Source organism: Ahaetulla prasina, chromosome 3 (genome assembly GCF_028640845.1).
Source record: "Ahaetulla prasina isolate Xishuangbanna chromosome 3, ASM2864084v1, whole genome shotgun sequence".
In the NCBI taxonomy this organism is placed as follows: Eukaryota; Metazoa; Chordata; class Lepidosauria; order Squamata; family Colubridae; genus Ahaetulla; species Ahaetulla prasina.
The window spans coordinates 213,097,559-213,116,398 of record NC_080541.1 but is presented as its reverse complement, the minus strand read 5'-3'; the positions used below and the strand labels follow the sequence as shown (position 1 = coordinate 213,116,398).

Here is an 18,840-nt window from a genome sequence, read left to right as displayed (position 1 = left end):
CTGGACCATGGCCCCTGGGGTTTCTCCCACTCTCTAACTGGGGCTGTAGGGGGTAGCGGCCTCGATTCTTGGCAGGATTGGCATTTCCCTACCCTGTCGCTAATGTCCTTATCCATTAAGGGCCACCATACATAACTCCTCGCTAAACTCTTCATCCGCACAATCCCTGGGTGGCCCTCATGCAACAGTTCCAACACATTTTCGCGTAATTTTTCTGGAATAACTACCCTATCCCCCCATAACAGACACCCCCCTTGAACAGACAGTTCTGATTGTTTTTTCGCAAAGTCTTTGAAACGCTCGCCCGGCGCAGCCGGCCAACCCCTTTGCACCCAACCGATCACAGTCCGAATTGTAATGTCTCTATACGATGCCCTAGCCACCTGCTTGGATGTGACTGGGCCAGAGTCCAAAGAGTCAATTAGTAAGATGGGTGTCCCCGGGGTGGGGTCCTCAATTGTCTCTGGTAAAGGGCATCTGCTCAGAGCATCCGCATGCCCTAAGTCTTTTCCTGGGCGGTAGAGCAACTTGTAGGAGTATGCTGCTAGGAAAATAGTCCATCGGGTCAGCCTGGGAGAAAGTGCCACGGGCGTAGGGCGGTCACCCGCTAAAAGCCCTAGAAGGGGTCTGTGATCCGTGACTATCTCGAAATTTCGTCCGAATAAGTATTCGTGAAATTTCTTAACCCCGGAGACTATGGCCAACGCTTCCCTATCTAACTGGCTGTAGTTCCTTTCCGCAGAGGACATAGTCCGGGAATAATACGCTATAGGGGCTTCTGTTCCATTCGGTAACCTGTGGCTAAGCACTGCCCCCACCCCATATGGTGAAGCGTCGCAAACTAGTACTAGTGGCAACGTGCCATTGTACTGGATGAGGAGGCTATCGCTGGACAAAAGGTTTTTTACCCCTTCAAATGCCCTAGCCTCTTCTTTTCCCCATGACCACACAGCTTTCTTTGCTAGCAACTTATGTAGCGGCTCGGCTACTGTTGCTTTATTCTTCAAGAATACCGCATAGAAATTAACAAGCCCCAAGAATGCCTGTAATTCTGTTTTATTTTTGGGGGCTGGGGCCTTTCTAATGGCCCGTACCTTGCTCTCCATGGGGTGGATCCCTTCCCTGTCTATCCTGTATCCTAGGAATTCTACAGATTTCACCCCAATATGGCATTTGTTTAGCTTAACCTTAAGCCCCGCTGACCTAAAAATGCCCAACACCTTTCTTAGTTTTACCCCGAGTTCCTCTAAGTTTTCAGCTGATACCAATACATCATCGAAGTATGGTACCACTCCTGGTAGGCCCTGTAATAATCGCTCCATTAGGTTCTGGAAGAGCCCTGGGGCCACGCTAACTCCGAACTGGAGTCGCGTACATTTGAAAGCCCCACAGTACGTGACGATTGTCTGCGCCTCAGCTGTGCTGCTATCTACAGGTAGCTGCTGGTAGGCTTGGGCCAAATCTAGTTTGGCGAAGACCTGCCCTTGCCCTAAAGAGTGTAACAGATGTTGCACCACTGGAACGGGGTATGCACTTTTCTGCAACGCTTTGTTAAGCGTTGCTTTGTAGTCAGCGCAAATTCGGACCGAACTGTCCGGTTTGACTGGGGTTACTATGGGTGTCTCCCATTTTGCATGGTCGACGGGGACTAATATTCCCTGGCTTACTAACTTGTCCAATTCCCGGTCAATTTTAGGTTTTAGGGCAAAAGGGACCCTCCTAGCCTTTAACCGGATAGGGTCAACTTGGGGACGAGGTTGGAAGAAATAGGGGTCCCCACGTACTTGCCCAGGCAATCCTTGAATACGTCCTCGAACTCATTCAGTAGCTCGTCTCTGAGGATGACGTCGCTCCTGTGGACCCCAGTCACTCCCATACCCAAAGCTCGGAACCAGTCCAACCCTAGCAAACTCGGTAGAGTTCCATTTACTATGGTGATCGGCAGGGTCTTTGTGAATTGTCCATATTTGACTTGGACGGCTGTAGCTCCTCGAACAGGGATCCGATTCCCCTGGTAGTCCTGCACCCTCAGCTTCTGGGTTTGTAGCTGACGTTTAGCGATCGCTGGCAAGTCTCTCACGATGGTGTCCCAGGACATAATTGTGATTGACGACCCAGTGTCTACTTCCATGGGACACGGCACCCCTTCAACGTAGACTTGGGTAAATATCTTCTTCTCTAGTCGTGTCGATGCGTGGCCCACTCTCACAGTGGTCTGGTTTAACTTCGCGCCCTTTTTAAATGGACCAATCCCTGGCCGCTTCGCTGCTCCCGCGCTCTGATTGGTCGGTTTGAATTTTTGGCGGGAAGGTTGGGGGGCTCGGCATGCCCGAGCTATGTGTCCTTTTTTTTCACACCGCCGACAAACCGCATCCTTGAATCTGCAGTTTTGCCGTTGGTGTTGCCCCCCACAGCTCACACATTCGTCCCGGTCACCTCTCTCCAGCCTCCCGGTGTGGAACACTTCTTCCTCTTCTTCACCTTCCGATTCGGCATGGACTTCCTCGCTATGGACCGGTGTAGTCTTTGTCCCGGCACCTTGCGCTTTTGGCTTTTGCAAGGTCTCCGCCGCCTTGGTGGACATTTCATGAGCTCTGGCTTTGTCCAGGGCTATCGCTAGAGTCAGGTTGCTTTTAGACAGCAGCCGCCTTTGTAGTCTGATGTCTCTGACTCCGCAAATGAGCTGTTCGAGTAAGGAGTCCTCCAAATCTCTGTACTCGCAGTGGTTTGCAGCTTTCCTCAATGCGGCCATGTACACACTTATTGATTCGCCTTCTCGCTGTACCCGTTGCCTCAATTCGAACCGTTGGAGCGTAGTGCGCTCGAAGTGTTGTTTGTAGTGTCTGCCACGGTACCGATTGTACCGGCGTTGGTTCTGAGAGTGACTCTGCCGTATCGAAGACCTCTGGACCGCAGTGGCTCAGGAAGTATGCTCGCTTCCGATTGTCCGAGACTCCCTGTAGTTCGTTCGCTTCGAGGAAACACTCGAAACGAGCCATGTACGACCCCCATTTTTCCTTGGCTGGGTCGAATGGCGCTGGCGGTGTGTAGCTGGACATCGCTATTTTCCGCCTTCGCAAACTGGCTGGGTTAAGGAATTCCTGGTTCCTTCCTTTTGATCTCACTGCCCCAACATCCCTCCTTCGTCGCCAATGTTAGGTTCGGGCAATGAAGAGGCAGGAGACCAACGAGTGGCAACAGCTCTTTAGTTTATTGTGACCCAGCAAAAGACAACCAGCAAAAACCCCTCTTTAAATACTCTTTTGGCTGAGGCTTCAACCAATCAGCAACGTGCAATTTTCCCGCCCAAAATTCCCTCTCGAAGTTCAAAATACATTACACTCTCCTTGATTGGTTTCTATCCATTGCTTCTTGGCCTGCCCTCGGGTGCTTTGGGGATTAGCGTGACTCCCTCTTCTTTGTAGCAACCCCTGAGATATCGGAAGACTGCTATCATGTCACCCGAGTCCTTCTTTTCATTAAACTAAACCTACCTAATTACAGCAATCATTCTTTATATGTTTTAGCCGCCAGTCCCCTAATGTAAGTTGTGTGTTGTGTGCAAGCAGGCTAGCATGTTATATGAACCATGTGGTTAGTTAAATTTTGGTATATTATACAAGCAGAGAAAACGTATTTATTTAATATGACAATTAAACATGTTTCATGAACATCACTATTGCAGACAATTTAAACCTGGCATCCTTCGAGAAAAGAATACAGGTTGATGTGGGAGAATATCAACTTTTTTCCTTCGTTGCCTGGACCATTGGAGGAAGAGGATTCCCACCTACAGAAAAACAAGACCAACATAGATTAGATGGGGTTAGTTCCTGGACTTTTGATGTCAAGAATTGGCCTGAGACGTTTCTTAGCCGCTGGCCAATACTTCTGAGGTTAGATTTTCTTCTCCTGAGATTGGAGAGAGAATTAAAACTAATTTCTATCAAGGATGCTTTCAAGAGGATTGTGCCATTTTCCACCATCCATGTTTTAATTGTTGCTTTATTCTATTGAATATACCAGTGATGGTAAACCTTTTTGGCACTGTGTGCTGAAAATGGAATGCCCACATGTACGCATCTGGGTTGCAACCCAGAAGAGGAGCTGCCCCGGGCACATGCGCGTCCCTGAAAATAAACTTCCGGTTTCAGCTACTGAACTTCCCGTTTCAGCCAGCTACTCTTCTGGGTTTCTGGCACACATGCACACACGATGATCAGCTAGCCGGCGTGCATGCTCACGCAGGAAAACAGAAGACCAGCTCTTTCTAGTTTCCAGCACTGCCAAATGCAAAAAGATCAGCTGATCGTCGCACGCACATGAGCGCCAGAATCCCAGAAGAGGAATAGGCGACGCTGAGCATGCCAGGCGATATGGCTCCGTATGCCACTTTGGGCACGCATGCCATAGCTTCGCCATCATGGTAATAGACAACGCTTTACAGGCAGGAGATCGACAATCAAATGTTTTAAAGAAATAAATCCGCTTAATTTGCATGACGTGCATCGTTTGTGGAATCTGGCTTCCTTAGAAGAAAATGTTGGCCGAGCATAGGCTTTTTTCCTCCTAATAAAACTCTAGCTATGATCATTATTTTGTAGATTTATTGTGACAGTATTGGCTTATTGCCAGCATCATGATGGATACTCTCCAGAAGTGGCAAAGAGCCTGACCAGCCCATTTGTAATCTAAACAGAAAGCTCATTTCATAAATTGTAATAGCTTTCAGAAACTTAAGCCTTAGGTAGACGTATCTTTTACCCCTTTGCCTTTGAACATTTCATTTATTCTGTTTTGGTATACTTCCCATAATATACAGTTTAAGTCTGTTCTCTCCCACACAGACCAAAATGGTTTAGGCATCAGTTATGTGCTCATCGACTCATGAAAATGTCCCATGAACTCATGAGACGATTCTAAGGAGGGTATTTATAAATTTATTTACCTTCCGGTTCTAATCCACTCCTTTGCTGATGAAGTTAGCATGCTATTTTAGAAGATAGATTAAGCACATTAACTAATGGTATTTATCGTTGTGTGCAATAGGATAGGAGATTATAGACTTAAAGCAGAGGGCGGAAATTTGAAGTTCACTGAGTGCAAACTGTAGCATTGATGAAATACGTGTGCTTTTTTTTTTTCCCCTTTCCAAAAATGTTTGTTTCCAGTAGTGGGGTACAATTAATCCAACTTGAAGTCTTGTATACGGTGCATTTTGTAGTGAGAGCTTGTGTTGATTTCACAGAAAAGCTTTTTCTGGAAAAATGGGTGGAGAAGATGCTTCATAACAAAACAGCTGCCTTTTTGATAAGCAACAGATTGGGTGTGTCAACCCTGAAGCTGACCTAACCGAGGACAGTTTGAGGCTTCAGTGTTGCCACACTGGAGCTGAGGGATAGGGAGGGGGGTGGAATAGAGATAGCTGGGGTTTTGTAGCCAAAACAAAATACTTTCTCCTGGGAACCAAGGGCATTCCCACAAGTAGTCAGAGAGAGGAGGAGTGAAGTTACGAGGCAACCGGATGGACCATGATTGGACCATGTGACTGATTGTTTGGGGAAGGGAAAAAAACCTTTTACTTTTAATTAGGTGAAAACCATGGGAACATTCAGAGTCAGTTTTCTTCAGCCTGGGTCAATATGATATACCCAATAAAATTCTTCTTCAAGGAATTCACCTGCCTTGGAGTTCTATTTACTATGGGTGTATTACTTGAAACCCTGACAGGATGCTTCCATTATGAAGTCCAAACTAACATCTTTTAACTCCAACTAGTTGATTTAGAAGGGGTATTTTTCTATTTCTTTTCCTGTTCCAGTTATTTAATATGCCTATCATCTGTTGGATTGTTCTATACAGTTGGTTGTGTTTCATCAAGTTGGCATTGATTCTTGAATAGAAAGATTTTATTCAAGATGATCTGTTCTACACCTGCCTTTTGGTCATCAACAGCACAGCCCATCAGTGCTGTACCTTAGTTCAGGGGTCCCCTATCCCTGGCCCATGGCCCACTAATGGGCCTTAGCTCATTTGGAACCGAGCTTCTGAAGTGGCGAGTGAGCATGTGTACAGCTCCATTTGTGCAAGCAGCAGGTGTGCGTGCGCATCACTTGTGCAAATGGAGCTGTACACACATCACTACCATCAATAAAGTGGTATTAACACTTCACGTGATCTTGATTCTATCCCTCTGTTTATGCAGCCCAGAACTGTGTTGGCTTTTTTGGTGCAGCAGCTGCCAAAAAAGCCAACACAGTTCTGGGCTGCATAAACAGAGGGATAGAATCAAGATCACGTGAAGTGTTAATACCACTTTATAATGCCTTGGTAAGGCCACACTTGGAATATTGCATTCAGTTTTGGTTGCCACGATATAAAAAGATGTTGAGAGTCTAGAAAGAGTGCAGAGAAGAGCAACAAAGATTAGGGGATTGGAGGCTAAAACATATGGAGAACGGTTGCAGGAACTCAGTATGTCTAGTTTAATGAAAAGAAGGACTAGGGGAGACATGATAGCAGTGTTCCAGTATCTCAGGGGCTGCCCCAAAGAAGAGGGAGTCAAGCTATTCTCCAAAGACCTGAGGGTAGAACAAGAAGCAATGGTGGAAACTAATCAAGGAGAGAAGCAACTTAGAACTAAGGAGAAATTTCCTGACAGTTAGAACAATTAATCAGTGGAACAACTTGCCTGCAGAAGCTGTGAATGCTCCAACATTGGAAAAATTTAAGAAAATGTTGGATAACCATTTTTCTGAAATGGTGTAGGGTTCCTGCCTGGGCAGGGGGTTGGACTAGAAGGCCTCCAAGGTCCCTTCCAACTCCATTATTATTATTATTACTCATGTGGAACCATCCCCTCTTCTGCAAAGCCAGAAAGGTTGGGGAATGCTACCTTAGTCCATCCACCTACCATCATCCGCTTCTCTTCCAGTTCTAAGTTCTCTTCAACTCTAGAATTAAGGAGAGATTTCCTGACAGTAAGAACAATAAACCAGTGGAACGATTTGCCTCCAGAAATTGTGGGTGGAGGTTAAGAAGAGATCCAAAAACCGCCAAGGTTCCTTCCAATTCTGTTATTCTGTTATTCTTTCCTTGCACTTTTCTTACTGTTATGGATTTCTCAAGGGAGCTGGTTCCCGCAACGTGTCCAAAATATGATAATTTGCATCTGGGCATTAGTGCCTTGAATGAGAACTCAAACTTGATTTATACTATCATCCATTTGTTTGTTTTCTTAAGTATCCATGGCATTATCGAGATTCTAATAACAGCATCAATATTCTTTCTGTGCTGCTTCTTCAAAGTCTAACTTTGACATCCACAGGGAAGAGTACTGGCTGCATGATTCTGATTTTTGACAAGACACATCATGTCGCCTGACTACTATGCTTCTTGACTGCTGGTTTCTTTACTGTTGCTAGTCAATCCCAAAACACAGAAGCTACTGTATTTTTCAGAGTATAAGATGCACCGGAGTATAAGACGCACCTTAGCTTTTGGGGAGGAAAATAAGAAAAAAACTGATTGGCAGGTGGATCGGCTCCGGAATACCCCAAATCAGCTGTTCTCAGAGGTGAATTTTAGCAACAGGTTCCTTGGTTGTGAGCTCTGTGCTTTGCTTTTTTTTTTTTTTTTGCTTTTTTTCCCTGCCTCTGAAAGTTCTGAAACTCTGTTTCAGAAAAAACTTTTTTCTGCCTCTGAAAGCCTCTGAAAACAGCTTCAGGAAAAAAAGCCTTTGAAGCTCTGTTTGGGGGCTTTTTTTTCTGAAGCTTCGTTTCTGGTGTTTTTTTTCAGCCTCTGAAACCTCCGTTTGAGAAGCTGGGCAGGGCTACATTTGGAGTAGAAGACGCACCCAGATTTTCACCCTCTTTTTTGGGGGAAAAAGGTGTGTCTTATACTCCCAAAAATATGGTATTTACCACTTCAGTGTCAATGCTACTGAATCGGTAGCTATTCTCTATTAGTGTCCTTTAGCCTAAGAATTTGAGGTTAGACATTTCTTCTGGGTTTGGAGATCTTTTGAAAGACTTGCCTTGCTTTCTGTATACTTTTCCTTCTTCAGTATCTTTACCAGGCACTTCTATAATAATATTTTTTGTATATTTGTCTGAAATTTTATACTTATGTTCCTTCCCGATTGCCGTATTTGAGATTTCCTTCTATGATTAAGATAACTTTCCCCAATCTCATATTCTTCAGATTTATGGGCAAAAACTCTCATAATACCAACTGGTACCTTATTTAGCCATCCAAGTGTCGATATCTAGCATCTTATTCTAAAATTTCAGGGAGGGGAGAATTTGTGTAATATTTTGCAATAATTAGGATTTAAAAGCATACGCAGTCCAGGGCTCAATGTTTCTCTAATGCTTTTGGTATAACTGTCAATGCCCATCTAAAAGTTACCACCAAATTATATTTTTTTATATTACCCCAATGAAAAATAGTTAATACTTTGGACTCATCATGGTAATTAAATGTTAGCATTTTATTAAACTATAATCGGATGGTATTTTTGCATTGGTTTATCTAATTTTTGGAGAATGCCTATAGGATGTGACTCCAAGATTTAAAGTAGTTGGCAATTCTAAATAATTGGAGAACTTCTAAATCAGGGGTAGTCAACCTTTTTATATCTACCGCCCACTTTTGTATCTCTGTTAGTAGTAAAATTTTCTAATTGCCCACCAGTTCCACAGTAATGCGCCGTGTATCATAGTCTGCGCATGCCTCTCACGCATCGTGGATTGGGTTTGGCAGGGGGTGGCACTGGCTACCAGCTCTGCTTGTCTGTTACAGCTGGGTGGTGTGGGGGAAGATGCACAAGCTATTCTGGGATGAGACTCTTTTGTTTGTGGTCACACTATAGCACCATTTAGTTTCACTTACGTAATGTGAACTAAACTTATGCACGGGCGATACAAATAGTATATTTTCAGAAATTTAAATTGTCACGGGGAATTTTATGAAAACCTAATGAAAATATTTTAAAATAATGCTATGAAATTTTTTTAAAAAGTCAATTAAATTTAAAAAAAGGAAAGTGCTTCAGTATTGGACAAAACCCCTACCGCCCATCATGAAAGCTGGAACGCTCACTAGTGGGCGGTAGGTGTAATGTATTTGAATTTCAGGAGGGAAATTTGGGCGGGAAATTGCACGTTGCTATTGGCTGATGCCTCAGCCAAAATACTATTTAAAGAAGGGTTTTGCCTGTTGGTTTTTGCTGGGATCACAATAAACCAAAGAGCTGTTGTCACTTGTATCGTCTCCTGCCTCTTCATTGCCCGAACTTAACATTGGCGACGAAGGTGGGATTTTGAAGGCAGTGAGACTAAGAAAAGAGCTGAAGGAGCAAGGTAACCTCAAACCCAGCCAGTATCAAGGGCGGATACATAGTGATGTCTAGCTATACGCCGCCAGCGCCATTCGACCCAGCCAAGGAGAAATGGGGGTCGTACATGGCTTGTTTCGAGTGTTTCCTCAAAGCTAACGAACTGCAAGGAGTATCGGATAATCAGAAGCGAGCCTACTTCCTGAGCCACTGTGGGCCAGAAGTCTTCGATTACCGCCGAATCGCTGTCAGAACCAATGCCGGTACAGTCGGTGCCATGGCAAACGCTACAGACGACACTACGAGCACACTACGCGCCGGTGCCATCGAAGTTTGTACAACGGTTCGAGTTGAGGCAAAGAGTTCAGCGAGAGGGCGAATCGATAAGCGTGTACATGGCCGCATTAAGGAAAGCCGCAAACCACTGTGAGTATAGAGACTTGGAGGAATCTTTATTAGAACAACTCATTTGTGGGGTCAGGGACATCCGACTACATAGGCGGCTGCTGTCAAAAAGCAACCTAACCCTGGCGATAGCCCTGGATGAGGCCAGGGCACACGAGATGTCCTTACAAAAGCCAAACACACCAAATGCCATGGCGAAAGCAACGCCAATCCACAGTGAAGAAATCCAGGCCGAATCGGACGGTGAAGAAGAGGAAGAGGTTTTCCACACCGGGAGGCCGGAGAGAGGCGACCGGGACGAGTGTGTGAGTTGCAGAGGCCAACACCAACGACAGAATTGCAGGTTCAAAGACGCAATTTGTCGGCGGTGTGAAAAGAAAGGACACATAGCTCAGGCCTGCCGAGCCACTCAACTTTCCCGCCCAAAATTCAAACCGCCCAATCAACAAGGCGCCGGATCCGCAAAGCAGCCAGGGATTGGTCAGTTCAAAAAGGACGCGAAGTTGAATCAGACCACTGTGAGAGTGGGCCACGCATCGACACGGCTAGAGCAGAAAATATTCACCAAGACCCACATCGAAGGAGTGCAGTGTAAAATGGAGGTGGATACCGGCTCATCAATCACGATTATGTCTTGGGACACAATCGCAAGGGACCTGCCAGACGTTGCGAAACACCAGCTGCAACCCCAAAAGCTGAGAGTGCAAGACTACCAGGGAAACCGAATCCCTGTTCGAGGAGTCACGTCCATCAGAGTGAAATATGGACAATTCAAGAAAACCCTGCCGATCACCATCGTAGATGGAAACCTGCCCAGTTTGCTAGGTCTGGACTGGTTCAGAGCCTTGGGCATGGAAGTAACCGGGGTTCACAGAAGCGGAGTCGACCTGAAGGACGAATTGTTGAGAGAATTCGAGGACATTTTCCAAGACTGCCTGGGCAAGTATGTGGGGACCCCCATTTCATTCAATTTGGACCCCCAGGTGGCTCCCATTAGATTAAAAGCTAGGAGGGTCCCGTTCGCCCTAAAACCCAAGATTGACAGGGAACTAGACAAATTAGTAAGCCAGGGAATACTAGTCCCCGTCGACCATGCAAAATGGGAGACACCAATAGTGACCCCAGTCAAACCGGACGGATCAGTCCGGATTTGCGCTGACTATAAGGCAACGCTTAACAAAGCATTGCAAAAGAGTGCTTACCCCGTTCCCGTAGTGCAACATTTGTTGCACTCGTTAGGACAAGGACAGGTTTTTGCCAAACTCGATCTGGCCCAAGCCTACCAACAATTACCAGTTGATGGCGAAACGGCCGAAGCGCAGACGATTGTCACACATCGGGGCGCTTTTAAATGCACTCGACTTCAATTCGGAGTTAGTGTAGCCCCCGGGTTATTCCAAAACCTAATGGAACGACTTCTACAAGGTCTACCGGGAGTAGTTCCATATTTCGACGATGTACTGGTATTGTCAGAAAACCTGGAAGAATTAGGGGTCAAATTGCGGAAGGTTTGGGACATTTTCAGGTCTGCGGGGCTTAAGGTTAAACTCAACAAATGCCAGATAGGAGTTGAATCTGTAGAATTCTTGGGTTACCGGATAGATAAGGAAGGCATCCACCCAACTGAGAGCAAAGTGCGAGCCATTAGAAAGGCCCCAACCCCAAAAAACAAAACGGAATTACAAGCATTTTTGGGGCTTGTAAACTTCTATGCGGTATTTTTAAAAAATAAGGCAACAGTAGCCGAACCGCTACATAAACTGCTAGCGAAAAAAATCTGTTTGGACTTGGGACAGGGTTGAGGCTAAGGCATTTGAAGGCGTTAAGAATCTCTTATCTAGCGATAGCCTTCTAATTCAGTACAACGGGACGTTGCCATTAGTACTAGTTTGTGATGCATCACCCTACGGGGTAGGGGCTGTCCTCAGCCACAGGTTACCGAATGGTTCAGAAGCCCCTATCGCATATTTGTCCGCAGCGGAAAAGAACTATAGCCAACTAGACCGGGAAGCCCTGGCTATAGTTTCTGGGGTTAAAAAATTCCACAAGTACCTGTTTGGGCGGCAATTTGAAACAGTCACAGACCACAGACCCTTATTGGGACTCTTGGCGGGGGACCGTCCAAAACCGGTTGCATTATCACCCAAGCTGACCTGTTGGACTATTTTCCTGGCAGCATATTCGTACAAACTGTCTCACCGACCGGGCAAGGACTTGGGACATGCGGACGCTTTGAGTAGATGCCCGTTGCCAGAGACTATCGAAGACCCAACCCCAGGGACACCTGTCCTGTTAATTGACCCTTTGGACTCTGGCCCAGTCACATCTACGGAAATGATGAGGGCATCTTACAAAGACATTGTCATAAGAACTGTGATCGGTTGGGTGCAGAGGGGATGGCCCACTGCACCGGGGGATCGTTTCAAAGAATTTACAAAAAAGCATTCGGAACTGTCGGTACAAGGGGGTTGTCTGTTATGGGGGGATAGGGTGGTTATTCCGGAGAAATTACGAGGGCATGTGTTGGAACTATTGCATGTGGGCCACCCGGGGATTGTGAGGATGAAGAGCCTAGTGAGAAGTTACGTGTGGTGGCCACAAATGGATAAAGACATTAGCGACCGGGTAGGGAAATGCCAAGCATGTCAAGAATCAAGGCCACTACCCCCAACAGCCCCCATAAGGGATTGGGAGAAACCCCAGGGTCCTTGGTCCAGGATCCATATAGATTTTGCCGGGCCGTTCCATGGGCAGACCTTCTTAATTGTGGTAGATGCCTACTCGAAGTGGTTAGAAATTTTACTCATGAAAACCACAACAGCGGAAGCTGTAATCACAGTCTTGAGGCATCTATTTGTGACACACGGGTTGCCCGACACTCTAGTGTCCGATAATGGCCCACAATTCATGGCCACCCAGTTTGAGGGATACTTGGCAGAAGAGGGCATCTGACATGTCCTCTCGGCGCCTTTCCACCCGGCGACGAACGGACTTGCAGAATGTTTCGTACGCAGTGCCAAGGAAGCGCTATCTAGAATTAGCCCAGGAGATTGACAATCCAAAATTGATACCTTCCTGGCAGTCCAACATAGAACTCCCTGTGTGACCACCGGCCGCAGCCCATCGGAGTTATTAATGGGTAGAAGACTCCGGTGCCCCCTAGATCGGTTAAACCCAACATACTCCCTGATGGGTACCAAAACACAAAGGGAAGAACCAGAACAATGACAACAGGTGACCCGGTATGGGCACATAACTATAGTGAGAGCCCAGCGTGGCTAAAGGAAACAATTGTAGGAGTGACGGGCCCAAAGTCATACATAGTGGACATGGGGGATGGCCGAGTGTGGAGACGCCACATAGATCAATTACGAAAAAGAATACAAAACAATCCAGAAACCAAACAGCCAGACCCTGACTACCCAATATTTGAACCAACAGCTAACTCAACCCCGAGACGATCGGAGGACTTAGCTGAGTCTGAAGAAGTCCAGCGACGCCAACCGGCTCCTCCAGAGGACAGCAGGGACGACTCTGCCAATAATCCAGGGCCGGATGGCCCAGAGGAGGAGCTGGGAGGAACAAACAGTGCCTCCGACCAGCACGACTCACTCCCAGGGAATGAATTGCGCAGGTCAGAAAGAGTTAGGAGACGCCCTGTCTACCTGCGTGACTACATGGAAAAATAACGTGCAAATGTTATGCAAAAAACTATGTAAATATGGTACAATGTGTTCTGGGAGGGGAAGAGTGTAATGTATTTGAATTTCAGGAGAGAAATTTGGGCGGGAAATTGCACGTTGCTGATTGGCTGATGCCTCAGCCAAAATACTATTTAAAGAGGGGTTTTGCCTGTTGGTTTTTGCTGGGATCACAATAAACCAAAGAGCTATTGTCACTTGTATCGTCTCCTGCCTCTTCATTGCCCAAACTTAACAGTAGGGACCAGGTTGACTACCACTGTTCTAAATTGAATGCAAGATTGCAACAGTATATAACTTGAAATATTAATTGTGGTATATGGATAATTTGCTGTGTCGCCAACAACCCTGTATTTCAAGATGGCTGTGCAGATGAAACAGTGTTTTATCTAAACTCTTTGGCATAATGAGAGATACATTAACTTGTTTCACTATTTAATATTCAATTATGTAATTTTTCATTATAATCAACACAGAACACAAAAGCCCGTTACTCAAAATTGACATTCCTCCTTATCTGATTAAAAAAAAAAAAGAGTACAAAATTGATATAAAGAGGACAGCAAGAAAGCTTATTGCAGTAAAAGTTGTATGGTAAATAATGTAGCTTACAAAATCTTAGCATGGATGAAATCGTTTACAAATTTTGCATATCGAAAGGGATTTTTCATACTCCTGTTTTGAAAACAAAGATATCAGGTGGAAGCAGAAATGAACTGAGTTTATGATACGAAAGCTGAAATGGACCTATTGGTACAATCTCACTTTGAATAGGAAATGTGACATTCCCATTTAATTATTAAAAAAATTTTTTTTGAGGGATATCTTGGAAGTGATGTATAGCTATTTCCCCCCTATTTTCAGTTCCTCATAGGTAGGGCATTCACTTCTGTCTACTGAGCTAAATTGCTTAGATTGGAACAACTATTGTACAATTAGTGTGGCACTGTATCCCATAAAAAGGAAATGGAAATGGCAAGTGTTAATGCTTAGTCGGTCATTTTGTCTTTTGGAGGTGAGCAGATTTCACTCTGTAGGAATGTTGAGCGAGTTTGTATGTGCAGCTGCTGGCTGAGATCATCATCAACAACTCCCTGGCTCTCTTGTAAATTTTGACTTAGAGAAGGCGCTTTTATTTCAGGTTTTATGAGTCACAGTACCTGGGAGAAGATATGTAGAGAACTTTTTAAAAAAATTAATTAGACATCAACAAATGTCAATTTCAGTTTCTCATTTCCCATTTTAATATATTGGATTGATATATATTTTTGTTTTTTAAAAAAATTGGCATCCCTGGGGCTATTTCTTCTAATACCGATATCTTAGTGCATAGTTTTCCACTAATGTTCTGCAAACAGCGTTACTTCACATGATTGAATTTTGGATATGCTGTTTTCAGTTAGCTACAGTATGTCTTTATAGCCATATTTCCTCCTCTTTTGCCTATTTGTCTAAACTGAATACTATTGCAAATTTCAGAGAACTGCAACTTTTTAAAAAAATGGTAAAGTTCAAAGTTTTGGTAAATTTGGATATGATGCTAATTGGAAGCTTTTCTGTTTATTGTTGGTTCAACAGCTTTGACCGAAATCAGCATAGCAGATAGGGCAAATATTTTATATCATATTGTTTAAAGTGAGACTAGATTGTGCAGAATTGGAACAATTTTGTGTCTGTTCCAGACTTGCCTTCCCCCAAGGAATCCATCACATTTCTCCAGCAGAACAAATCTAATTCAAAGATCAGATGATACATACAAAAATTACAAAATCTTAAATTGTGGTTGCTGGTATGATGGGACACCACAGTGGGGAGTTTGCCTTTCACAGTTTCCTTGTGATGAACAAAAGAATTTCATTCCTAATAAAAGTGACAAATATATGCCTCGTATTTTTGCAAACCTGAAAATTACATGTCAAAACTGTGGGCTTCTAAGCTAAATTGTTATTCAAATTATTCAAGCACCTTTAAAAAATATATATATCCAGATTTCCCGTGACACTATTTAGTTGAATTTGGATGTAGATAGACTCACATCTTGTATTATGTTGTGGTTTTCAAACTAAAACTTAGTAAATAAAATACAGTTGGCTGCATTTGTACAACTTGTTAAACATAAACTATCAATTTCAAATCATAGTTGCTGGATTCATAACCTGGAATGAAAAATTTCCTATGCTGGTGAGTTCCACCAGGTGTTGCCCAGGTGTGGCAAGAGCTACATTCCCCGGGTGGTGGGAAAGAAGCTATTTTGTGGGGAGAAGATTTAAGGGTGAAACAGGTTCCCTGGGTGTAGAGTCCTCGGACTTACGACCCGGCTCGCGCCTTGCCAACAGCAGACGGCTGCTGATTGGCTAAGGCGCGAGCCGGCTAATAGAGCGGGAAACCAGCAGGGCGGCGATTGGAGCCGCCTTCTGACAGCTGGCCCTTTAAAAAGGGAGCTGTCAGAGTTCTCCTCAGTTTTAGGTTTGTTCGCCCTCGTTATGATCGTTGTCTCAGCCAGCGCCTGTTGCGCTGATTAAATAAAGCCCTTGTTCCTTTCAGTTGCCGTCTCATTTATCCTATACCTTCAGTATTTAACACTAAGCATCTGGGAAAAGGTCAAATACCTTCCTTCCCCCCTCCTTCCGCTCTACGAGCCACAAAATGAATGCATATCACACATGGGATGGGATGCTCATGCTACATTTTTTGCACTCTTGGTCTACAGTATTCAATACTTACCAAACCACCGTATGGCTTAGCGTCAGTGGTGGGTTGCCCCCGGTTGAGACCGGTTCTATAGAACTAGTAGTAAAACTGGCAGGAGGCTCCGCCCACTGACCCAAACGTCATCAAAACTCTTCTGCGCATGCACAGAAGAGTGAGCGAGCGAGCGGAAAGAGCACACACGCATGGGCACGATGCGAACCAGTAGTAAAGATAAGCAGAACCCACCCCTGCTTAGCATGCTTTGGGAACCATGATGTTGAATCATAGTTTAATCTTATAAAAGTGAGTCTTTTTCCAGCCTTTGTTCAGGATTAAGCATATCAAGATTGTGGTTCATCTTGATTAGCACTGATGGGGAAAAAAACCAAGTTTATAAGATACAGCTGAACTGTGGCTTGTTTCAACCCTCATGTAGCTTAATCACATATTCTCCAAACTTGCCACAAATGCCTCCTCCTGATTTTCGGCTACCCTCAACTAACATAGTCCTTCTCCTGCAAACTTTTTCTTGCCTTTCTGGGTATTCCATAATGTTTATCCATCCTTTTATTGTGTCTCTATGCCACCAGTTGCCATGTGAGCTGAAATCACTATCTTCATTTTCACCAAACCTGTTAGATCCCTTCAGTTTGAATTTGCTCTTTAAAAAAGACGCTAAGAAAACATTGGTGTGAGAGGAATTCTTCTGTCTAAAGAATGAGATTTTAGATTTCAGTTATATGTTCTTGTGAAATCAGAATATTACTATAAAAATGCTAGTTTGTTTTGTTTGTAAAAACATTTCCACCTTTTTCCCCCCAGTTCTACAAAAGAGCTAACATATTCCAGAATCAAATCAGTAAAAGGTTAAGAAGAGATAAAAGAAGATTTCGAGTTAAACTAGTATATTATAAAAAGTCTGATGAGATAAGAATTAATTTTACATCCACAGTTGGAGTTGCTAGCTCCAAAATAACAATAAAATAATTACACTAGCAAGTCAATCTACATATGGCTTCTATCCCCACATGACATTTACTCTGGTATGCAACCAGGAGACACAATCATTTTTCTTTGTCCTCCCACTTCGATAAAGAAAAAAACAATCAAATTCTTTGTAGTAATAAGCGGCTGAGCTTATTACTTTTGGCACTTCCTAACTTTGACCCCAAGAGTTGATCACGATGAAAACAAAGGAGCACAATTCTTCTGAAGGGACCGTAGCAATGTAAACACCAGGCATGAGAGAGACAATGAAAGACATTTTCTAAGAAAAAAACATCTCAGTCTGTATCAAGGATGCATTCAGACTGTACACAGCCATGTACGCAGGGGTGGGCTTCAGAAATTTTAGCAAGAGGTTCTCTGTCCGGTTGCGAGGTGGGTGCGGCCATGGTGGGCATGGCCTAGTCAGCCTCCTGCACCACAAGGGGGGGGATTGCCCTCCCTGGGCTCCGGAGGCTTTCCTCGAACCTCCGAGAAGGTGAAAACAGCCTCCCCAGGTTCCTGAGGCCCTCTGGAGGCCGGAAACGGGCCATTTCTGGCCTTCCTGAACTTCCAGTAGGCTCATTTTTTGCCCTCTCCAAGCCTCCACGTGTGCCCTGCACTTACCTGCATTGAAAACAGGCCAGGAGTGGGATTTGGGGGTTCTCCGAACTGCACGGAATCTTAGCTAGAGGTTCTCCTGAACCCCTGTGAACTCCCAGCAGCCCACCCCTGCATGTATGGATTAACCCACATCCCACTCCCCAAAATGGTGAGAATACTGTCTTGGAAGGATCTCAGCCTCATACTTCAAAGACATTCTCTGCAGCCCAGCCCAACAGCTGTTCTCTCAGAAGTGAGAATGGCTTGAACAGTTCAGTTCAGCTCACATGAAAAATCATGGGAAGTCATAATGCTGTGGATGTTTATGAAGATTCTCAGTCATCCAGATCATGGTTGTCCCAAAGGTGCTTTTTCAAAAGGCAACTGGACTTTCTTTGTTTTTCTTGAAGATGTTTCGCTTCTCATCCAAGAAGCTTCTTCTGAACTGACGAACTTCTGAACTGAAGAAGCTCCTTGGATGAGAAGCGAAACATTTTCAAGGAAAAAACACAGTCCAGTTGCTGTTTGAAAAAGCATCTTTGGGATAAAGCTATATGTAGAGTTCTTGGTGCTGTTTGAAGAGCCAACAGTCAGATAAGCAGGAATCAACACCAGACAAACAATAAGGTAGAAAACATTACTCCACCAAGGAGGAAACCACCCCCCCACCAAAACTGGCAGGGCAAAATGAATGACTGCAATTGTTAAGTGAATCATGTAGCTGATAAGCAATCTGGTTTTCCCCATTGCCTTTGTTTGTCAGAAGCCACCTGGGAGAGTTGCATGTGATCCCAGGAGGTTGTGACCGTCATAAATGCAAACCACTTGCCAAGGACCATTGTAATTTCAAATGGCCATTAGTTGTAAGTCAATTACCTATTACTGGGATATCTGTGTAATGGCAGAATTGGCCTCAGTTTGAGCATACGGAAGATGCTGCATGAAACAGAAAGGTTGCTTGGCTCTATTTTGAACATATCACGACTTGATGAATTTCCCTTCTCTTCATTTTTCCGTGAACATGACAAGGAAAATAGAGCTCAGAGAAACTCTTCCCTTTGAAGACCTGAAGATGATGGTTTCTGTTCCTTTCTGCTTTCCCCCCACCACCACAAAATT

At 44.5% G+C, this 18,840-nt stretch overlaps 1 protein-coding gene across 5 annotated transcripts in view; it reads right to left on the bottom strand.

Moving 5' to 3' along the window:
* Positions 1–3,215: 3,215 nt before the first annotated feature.
* Positions 3,216–18,840, bottom strand: part of LOC131195642 (serine/arginine repetitive matrix protein 2-like) — an 86,057-nt gene continuing 70,432 nt past the window's right edge. For 2 of the 5 annotated variants that reach the window (XR_009154516.1, XR_009154517.1), the window contains exon 5: positions 3,216–3,790. Coding sequence is in view for 1 of the 5 variants with exons in the window: in XM_058177725.1 (XP_058033708.1) it covers positions 3,677–3,790 (114 nt within the window). In the remaining 4 variants the exon portion in view is untranslated. The remainder of the gene's footprint in view (positions 3,791–18,840) is intronic. The other 3 variants (XR_009154518.1, XR_009154513.1, XM_058177725.1) reach the window with 3 other exon arrangements.